This window comes from Rhipicephalus sanguineus, unplaced genomic scaffold (assembly GCF_013339695.2).
Source record: "Rhipicephalus sanguineus isolate Rsan-2018 unplaced genomic scaffold, BIME_Rsan_1.4 Seq762, whole genome shotgun sequence".
NCBI classification, from domain to species: Eukaryota; Metazoa; Arthropoda; class Arachnida; order Ixodida; family Ixodidae; genus Rhipicephalus; species Rhipicephalus sanguineus.
Window position 1 is genome coordinate 53,624 of NW_023615933.1, and position 9,838 is coordinate 63,461.

At 50.5% G+C, this 9,838-nt stretch overlaps 1 protein-coding gene across 1 annotated transcript in view; it reads left to right on the forward strand.

The window, feature by feature from the left end:
- The window catches only part of LOC119378285 (vacuolar protein sorting-associated protein 41 homolog), a gene marked incomplete at its 5' end in the record, with an annotated part of 61,918 nt that extends 52,543 nt beyond the window's left edge, over positions 1-9,375 (forward strand). The window contains 2 exon segments of the mRNA XM_037647472.2: positions 9,261-9,278; positions 9,281-9,375. Of these exon segments, the coding sequence (XP_037503400.2) occupies positions 9,261-9,278; positions 9,281-9,360 (98 nt within the window).
- Between the last annotated feature and the right edge of the window lie 463 nt (positions 9,376-9,838).

Genomic DNA, 9,838 nt, shown 5'->3' on the forward strand with positions numbered 1-9,838 from the left:
AGCCACAGATTACGACCAGCTGAAGGCTACCTTGCTCCAGCGTTTTCGGTACACCGCTGAGGGGTACCGCGAAAAGTTCCGAAACGCGAGACCCGAAGACAACGAGACCGCCATGCAATACGTTGGAAGGATATCTGGCTACTTCGACCACTGGATTGAAATGAGCCAAACATACAAGAGTTTCGACTCCCTTCGCGACGCCATGATTGGTGAGCAGTTCTTGGAAGGCTGTTCTATGCCTCTACGAGTATTTTTGAAGGAAAGGAATTGCAAGACCCTCGACGCGCTGGCGAAGAATGCCGACTGCTTCATAGAGGCACAACACCTCACCAATATGAGCAAGGAGAAGACCCTCAAAGAGGCCACGGTGGAGCATTCCGGTAAGGCGGAAATACCGAAGACGTCTAGGCCAACCGACCGGTGCTTCCTCTGCGACAAGGCGGGTCATCGAGCTTCGGAGTGCTAGTCCCGGAATAAAGGAACACCTGCGGACCGCGGATGGTCTCGTAGAAGCGGTCCAGGAGGAGGACCCTCAAGACAAGAGACAGGACAAGCTTCGTGTATGATGGCACCATCGCCGCCCGAAAATCCGACAGACGGAGGTGATGGGTACGTCGTACTGCAGAGCGGCGAAACGATTCCCATAGTCAATACGACATTAATGCCACCAGCCCCCGGATGCGACGTCGCAAAGCTGCCAGTGCGTAGGGGCTTCCTTGAATCGCAACCGGTATCGGTCCTACGAGACACTGGTTGCAACACGGTAGTTGTGCGGCATTCGCTGATACCTCGAGAAAATGACAGGAACAACAAGCCCGGTATTCTTGCTGGATCGCACGATTCGTTACCTACCGGAAGCCATTGTATTTCTCGACACGCCATTCTTTACAGGCCTTGCGCGGGTTAAATGCATGCGGGACCCCTTGTATGACGTGGTGCTGGGGAACATTGAAGGAGCCCGGCCACCTAATGACCCGGTCAGTTTGTGGTCGCCAGACAGAACTCGGAGCGATACGAGACCCCCTTCCATGCGGGGGCCACCTACTTCGCAATTAGGGCGGCCAGACATAAATGACAAAGAAATGAATGAGGTTGAAAACGTAGCCTCAAGCCAGACACAGAAGCTGGCGTGTGCGGTGCCGGGTTCATCACTGCTTCAAAGGGTATGGAGACACCGTCACTGCCAGCGTTGCCAGTGCTGCAACCCGCAATCACAGGGGTAGATCACTGCAAATTAAAGGACTTGCAGAAGAACGACGGATCTCTCAGGCGCTGCTTCGAAAAGGTCGGCAAGATGCTGATATCGGGTGGCAACGAAAATGAATATTACTTGCAAGATGGCATTCTATACAGGAAACGCAAGACGACACGAGGGGAAATATTCGACCAGTTGGTGGTGCCCAAGGACCTTAGAAAGAACGTAATGAAGATAGCTCATGAAGGGGGCCACGCTGGTCATCAGGGAGTGACGCAAACGCTCAGTCGAGTCACTGAGTTTTACTGGCCCGGAATGCAGTCGGAGACCAGACGATTTACCAGGTTGTGTGGCACGTGCCTAGGAGCAAAGAGTCCCACGTCACCTAGTCGGACGTGCTCCATCACACAAAGACCTCAGACTTGCGCGAACTGTTTGTATCATCAATTTATGCCTCGCCGAGAAGTCTCGGAGAAGTGCTTCTGCAAGGACACGAATAACTTGGAGTAATGGCGTGATCCTTGACGAAAACGTGCGGCGACTTGTGCTACGTGTCACCTACGTCACTTACGTCGTGTGGGGCTACGTCGCCTTTGTGCTCCTCCTCGACTTCTTGAAATTGGGGGGAAATGTGATAGGAATTTAGAATATTTGAAGTGCGCGACCGATTGCGCGTATGTGCCGTCTGATCGCGTGAAGAAGAGGACGATGAGCATCGCTCGCGCGGGAGCGATCGGCTGAATGCTAGCCGGAGCTGCATGGGCGGGACCCGCGTTCCCGACCAAGTGTACGGCCACTGAAGACTTGTGCCTGGGTCTTGTGTACACGGGCGTCAACGGGTTCCGGTGTGGTCAAGCCGTATCCTGGGCCACTACCGTGCTGGGCGACGTTCCAGACCAACCGGCGCCGGGCCTTCGTTCCGACGCACGCCTGGATCGTCGGTGACAGCATCGCCGCGCGGTCGACGTGCCGTGAGTGTGTGAGTGTGCCGTCGCCGCGCCGATAAACGCTTCTCACTAAACGTATAGACCAAAGTGTGTGTTATGTGTATGTGCTTGTTCAACGTGCTCGTCAGTTCCGTCCCGCGTCCACATTAAAGCCTCGACGTTTCTGTGAGACCTTCTTTGTGTGCAAGAGGCCTGAGCCCACTAACAACATCACAGTCACATATACTTCTTCCTAGAGGACACCGTGAGGACGCGGTTCAACAACTGGGAGTCCACACTTCAACCCTGAGATTTTTTTTGTACAACAATCCTAGACACCTTTGCGACCGCCGTTCACAAGGTAAAGGCCGCAGCTAGGCTGGAGACATGTGTGCAGCCTCTCAATTCAAACATCGCAGTCTATATGGAGGATATCACTCGCTTGTTTCACACACCAACCCCAGCATACCCAAGAGAAGAAAGTCAGCTTCCTTATGCGAGCTGTAAAGCAAGAGCTCTTTCTTGGATCAGGAACCTGCCGAAGATGGTCGAAGAATTTGCTTCGGAGGCCTCGATAATCGAGAAGACACTTGAGATGCAGACACAGCAATACAACCACAGTTTACTTGCACCAAAACAATGCCGAAGCCCTAGCTGTAGGTGCAGCGACCTGCGTGAGATAAGAGCAGTCGTACGTGAAGCAACCCCAGGTGCAATCAGTAGTAAACATCATTCACAAGGAAATCCGGCTTTCGCTGGGAGTAGCTCAACCGCCGCAACCTGATCCAGAAGCCATGAGCTATGCTGCTGCATCATGCCATGCTGTAGTCACTCCTTGCACGCGCCAAGGCCCCGCGTCATCGCAGTTCTGTTGCCAGACACCGCCGCAACCTCGCACACCATTCCACCCGCCTGTGGGCCAATGCTGCGCCCCATAAAAATCTGGCATTTGGCGCGCCCGGCCACTGCCCGCTCTGTTACTACTACAGAGAAGCCAGCCACATCTACCATCACTGCCAGTACTCTGAGGTGGGCTTGTGTGGATACACCATCAATGTGCCACATCCAGAAAAAGATCAACAGCCAGAGGACATTGCTCACTCTCTCGTGGCATCTGAGTGGAGACCTCGACAGCCGTCGCGTTCACCATTGCCACGACAGGCAATGGTGAACCTGTCACTCCAATGCCAACCATACACGGGGCCAACTTGAGGCCAGTCGCTTAGCCCATCTCTGAAAAACTAGAAGCAGCCACTCATGGAGGTTCGGTTGCTGTTCGTCACAACACCGAAGATGCTCCACCAACAACTCTGACGAAATCTTCAGAACATGCGACCTGCCACACAAGGCCCTGAAGACTAAGCTTCGCTGCCAAAGAACCTGACAACGCCACGTAGCAGCAGCAGAACAAGGCGGTGCAGCTATGATCCCACACAGTGGCCTAACCGTAATGCTAGACAACGAACTAGCGACCACGACATGCTTATCAACGGCCCCAACGTCGTTACTCTGGTCGACACCGGAGTAGACTACTCGGTTATCAATGGGCCGTTCGCCACAAAGTTGAAAAAAGGTTAATGCTGCGTGGGAAGGCCCCTAAATCTGAACTGCCGGAGGTCATCTAGTATGACTGGCGGGAATCTGCACATCAAGAGTCACCTAAAATAAGCGTGCTTATCCCGGGACCTTCGTAGGCCTACAGCATAGCTCAAGAGATGTCGTTCTTGGTGTGGACATCTTAAAGCACCACGGTGCAGTCATCGACCTTGTGGGGTCAGAGCGATATAACCGCCGCCGCCCTCGGAACACACGGACACAGTTCACGCGGTCGGGCAACAAACGTGGAGGTTTTATTAACACTTCTTTACATATATGGCGAGCTCGCCGGCCAAATTAGTAACACGTAACACTTAACACGCTAAACTTATGCGCTGACAATGAATACTGGGGAACATATATCACACACTCAAGAGAATGTAAGACATGCAATACAATATAACCTAAGACATAGATGAGACATAAAATAAGACATAATACAATACAAATGCGGTGGCGGCGCCGCAGATGCACGACTCACCACGAGGGCCCGAGGGCAGCGAGCCGTGGTACCGTCCCCCGGACCCACCGCGACGAGACGCCCATCCGCGCCCGCAGCCACACCCCAAAGAGAGATTCACTCCTGTTTCTATGCGCCGGCCTAAATTCGCGGCGGCGATGCCGGCGCCACCGCGCTAAACTCGGATTACAGACAGCGCATCACTGACCTTGGACGAACGCCTCGGCTTACGCCAAGCACGTGCGTTCCAAACACAGCGGCCGCGCCCAAGTTACGGCAGGCGCCTTTACAGGGGTGATATAGCACCCCCACAACCTGAGATCTGAGTCTAACACTAGCGTCAGAAAAAGCACTACCACCGCACACTGCTCAAGGAAAGCACACCTTGAATGTTGAAGACCAAATCACCATTCCCCCTCGCTCTAGCGTCATCATTTCCACTGGCACTGAGAAACACGCAGACATGGAAAGCGTCATTGAGGGCGACAATCATCTGTTGGACATCCTCGAGATTTGTGCCGTAAGAGGCATAACGGACTTGAGTACAGGAAAAGCATCGGTTGTAGAAATTACAGCAACGAATGCAAGCGCATCAACAAAGGCACGACGGTTGCCTACATAAACGAAATTGTGGAAGCCGGCAGCGCTTACGCTATCACAGATTCTACCGAACCTATTCCAAATATGCAAGCTTCTGAAGTCTTCTCAGGCATAAGCAAGAAGACCTCAAAAAACTGTTCTGGCAATACAAGGACTGCTTCTATCATCAAGAATTCGACAAAGCCGTGTCGCTAAGCGCCGCATTATAACCAAAGAATGTGCCCATCCACTCTGTCCAAGCCCGTACCGAGTTTCTGCACGTAAACGCGAAGCCATAAAGCTACAAGTCAATGAAATGCCGCGTGACGAAATCATACAATCATCCAAGAGTCCGTGGGCATCATCCATCGTATTAATGAAGAAGAAGGATGTATTTCCTACGATTCTGCGTTGATTATCATCATTCAAACAAAATCGTGCGGAAGGATGTGTACCCCCTTGTGCGGATAGACAACACGTCAGACCAGCTGTGTAACGCAAGGTATTTCTAGTCAGTGGACTTGAAGATAGGCTACTGGCAAATTGAAGCCAACGAGAGGGATCGAAAGAACGCCTGCATCATGCCAGGTGGCCTGTTCGAGTTTAAGGTCATGTCATTTGGACTTCGCTGGGCACCTGCAGCGCTCTAACACGTAATGGACATATAGTATTGGCAGGCCTAAAATGGTCGTGTCTACTTGGATGACATCGTTTTTGCTGCAAATTCCTATGATCACCTTAGGCGGCTTGAGACAGTGTAACTGCCCAACAAGTTATCTGGGCTTGCTTTGAAACCACAAAAGTGTCATTTCGCATACAGAGAGCTACTCTTCCTGGGACACGTCATCAGCCAATATGGAGTTTGCCGAGACCCTCAGAAGACTGCAGCTGTAGCGAACTTCCTTCAGCCTGTCGACAACAAACAAGTGCGCCAGTCTCTTGGTTTTTGTGCCCCTTGTAAACACTTGTCAAAAACTTATTTCCTGCATCGCTGCACCCCTTACAGTCCTGATGAAATATGATGTCGATTTCAAGTGGGGAAACCCCACAGATCGAAGCATTTGAGGAGCTAAATGATGCCTGCAGTCCCCGCTCATTCTTTCTCATTTCGACGAACAAGCTGACACCAAAATGCACACTGACGCAAGCAGGACTCACTGCCGTGCTTGTACAGAGAAGAAAGAGTCTTGAAAGGTTTATTGCTTATGCTAGCCAGTCACTATCGAAAGCCAAATATACTATTCAACGACAGAAAAGGAATGCCTTGGCATTATTTGGGCAATGTCAAAGTTTCGTCCCTGCCTATATGACAGGCCTTTCAAAGTGGCGAGCGACCAGCATGCCCTGTGTTGGCTTGCAAACCTAGAGTACCCTTCAGCTTGTCTCGCATAGTGGAGTTTGAAGGTACCACAGTGAACAAGTCCGGACGGAAACATTGAGATGCCCACAGCTTGTCCTGTGTCCCTATTGACAAAGTGAGGGCAGTGGTAAGGGCTTGTTTTTCTCTGCTAAACACATCAATAATGAGAACTAACAGACAAGAAAGCCAAGGAAAGTATAGGGGATGTTATTTTGTAGTAATTATGACGCACGCCAGAAGAAATCTGGCCCTTAAATTTGCCCTCCCTTCGTTCATTCATAGCGAGCGCCTCATTCTGGCGGACTGATTGCCTTGACCCTTTGAGGGTCGAATGTTTTCGCGAAATGCACTCCAAAACGTGTATTTTTTTATTGCTGAATTAAATTCTTCAGGCGATTGTATTTAAGCAAAAGATTGTCTGTTTTTGCATGACCATAAAGTGATAAAAAAAATCATTGTTGTTACATACACATGGTTTATTCGTGAGTAACATCACGCAAAATCCACAAAAAAAAAACTTTTTGTAAATATACTTTTATAAAAGACTTCTTATAAATAAAAGTTATACGTTGTATTAAACATAGCTCACCGACGTACAAAAATACGCTTGGGAAATAGCCCACATCGGAAGAATCGCCGCTCGACTCACTAGCAGCAGAGCAACTGGCGCGCAGTTCCTTAGTGTAAGTGAACTGTGTGAGTGAGCACACGGAAGAAAACTGTATGGTTGTGCGCCCATTCGGAAAGCAAAACGAGTGAGAAAGCTATAATAATCCTTCGCCTTATTGCCAACGAAACGGAGTTGGTTTTTCCGAGTCCCCAAAGCAGGAAACGCAACCGCGGATGCATGGTTTGTGTAATTTTGTGCCGCACGGAAATGGATGCAATCACGCCCCGGTGAGCAATAAAGGAGAGAGCAACAAGCGGTCACCCTTTGAGAAATTAGAAAGCAGACAGACATCAGCTTTGCGGGCACGAGAAGCGATAACCACCCGAAGGACGAAAGTAAAACCAGCCGCACCGCGCGCGCGCACTCGTATGATCAAGCGAAAGCCGGCGCGCCGCTTTGGAAAGGAATAAAAAAAAATGGAAAGGCATCGGCGCGTGGAAAAAAATGCACGTATTCTCAAAGTGTGGCAGCACCTGCCAAGCAACAGAAATGATCGAAAAAGGTGCGCGTTTTAAACATACAGGCAATGTCGTGCATGTACGGCGAAAACCCTATGGTGCCTGTTAGGTGATGCCGTACATGTACGGCATAAACCCTCAAAAGGTTAAGGTAGTATACGAGGGATTATTGTTCAGCTGCCAGCTCGTAAAAAGATCACATGCTTCGTGACACCAGCAGACAGAAAAAGAGTGTTCTCACTCACCGTCATGGCTACTAGCGGCGCTTGCTAACACTCCCAAGTTTAAAATGCACATATATACCCCATAAAGTGGACGGGGGATACCGCCCCTGTAGCTCGTTGGTAAAGCATCGGACGCGTTATTCGAAAGTCGCCGGTTTGGTCCCTGCCAGTGGCAAGTTACTTTTCGTCCACTTTACTTTCTTCACATTTACATCATAATTACTACAAAATAGCATCCCCTATAGGGAACCAGCGCTGGAGTTTTCGTGCCGCCCTGGCGGTCAAAGCGCGCACTTCTCAGCCGCTCCCGCGGACGACACGCACAAGGCTGGCTACTAGCGAAGGCGGTGCGGGCACTGAACGCCGAACAAAAAAAAAGGAGGCCGACGGTTACTGCAGCGTATATAAGTGTCATAACTACGTAGGAATGAGAGGTGATATATCTTTCTACGTCTTTCCTGCGAAACCATACGAGCAAGAACGGAGGCAACGTTGGATACAAGCTGTCAGGCGAGCGGGGTAAGTTCGGTCCTCTCTGGCGGCGTCGAGCTGGGGTCTAAAGCGAATTTCGCGTGTTTCATTGTTTATACAACAGTGAAGACGGCCAGCTATGGGAGCACTTGAGGCACGTCAGTTGACGACGTTGCATCGGCTAAGTTATGAGCTCGAGTGCTACCGCTGCGACGTGCTTGCAGGCGCCGTCGCTGCCGGCCTTGCAGGAACAAGTGGCCCCACTTATCAGGCGCTGAGACGACAGCTAGAGGCGAACACATAAAAACTGCATTAAGTAAACGTGCACAAGTTTTCGTTCGAAATGAAAACATGTAGTGCCAGCGTTGCGATCACGCACGGAAGTCAACTGGCTGTACGATTAAACCAACTGTGCGATTTACTGCGTACAGCTTCGCGCTTATTTTACAAAACTACACGCGCCGTAAAGAAACAGGACAGGAACACGCGGTAATAACCGATCTAGCATCAAATGCTCGCTTACCTGAAGTGTGACATCGTAGGTGGCTTGGTGTACTTGCGAGTGGTATTTCGCTGCAACTTGAGAATCGCTGTCACGGCACGACACCGTCTCTTCCACATCGTACACGTATTTCGCCTTGCACAGCTTCGCCCCGTTTTCAAGTGCCTTTCTGCGGAAGTGGTCCTCAGGCCATGTTATTTTACTAAAGCCATAGCGGAGCACAACTGGCGCTATAGCTGTCGACAACTTAAACAAGCACGGGACCGCGAACCCGGGAACCACGCTAGCGGGTTTACGCAGGCGCGCTCGCCGCGGCACACTGCGAAAAATATATAAAGCTTTGCAAATTTTCTTCAGTATTCTTTCGCTTGATAGCGCTAGCTGAATGAGCATTCGCAGAACCTTGTTAATGTTTTTCTCTCTCTCAGAAGCTTGAACTAGAGTAGGTCACTCTACTTGAACCGAAGCGAAACGACGCGCACAGCCGAAACATATGCGAGCTGCAACAAATGTCATCGGATAGAGCGGCGGACTTATGCCGCGACTTCCCGCCAGGCGCATTTTTTCGGCGCGCCACCTATCCAGCGCTGGTCTCCCATACATTCCTGGCCTTTCTTGTCTCTTAGTTCCATTTCATGTTGTGCCAAAGAAAAACGAACCAAACTTGCCCTTTCTTCGTTAATAGAAGAGCCTGTCACACGACCCAGTTCTGATTTCTCAGAAGCATTAACAAACCTCCTTTCTCAGTCTTCATCTGTTTATTGTAAGCCACATCCTTTGGCAAAAGAATCAGACATTTGTTTTTTGTGGTTTGTCCAGATGTCCGCCACTTGGAGGACTGGTAGTGTTCTTCTGCAAGCATGCTTTTCACAGCAACTGCCTACCCAGTCTACCGGTGAGTGTTTACTGCTTGGCGTGACTCAGTGCAGCAAATCTATGGGCCAAGATATTTCTGCAGAAGGGAAGGACATGTGGCATCCCCTGTTTGACTGTTGTTGCTGGCAGTTCTCTCATCAGTGCACTCCAGAATCTGCTGCGTGTGCTGGCCACACTTTTCCGTATTTTCCGTCTGCTCGCCCGCTGCAAAGGGCCTATACTGTACCACAAAATACTACCGTAAAATGCCGAGCAAGCCGCCCAGGTTTGGAGGGGGGCGCTTGCTCGGTCCCGGACCGAAATTCAAGATGGCGGCAGGAGAGCCGCTAAAAAAAAAAATGCCCATCCACGTTTCTAATGAAATGCTTTATACCCCTGTCACACGGCACGTGTAATGTCATTCGCGGCGAATGTCATTCATAGTGAATGTCATTGCTGTCTTGCCTTTCGGGTCTACACGGCCATATGAAATGACATTCGCAGTTGATGTCGACGTTAATCGGCAGGCTACTATGATACCG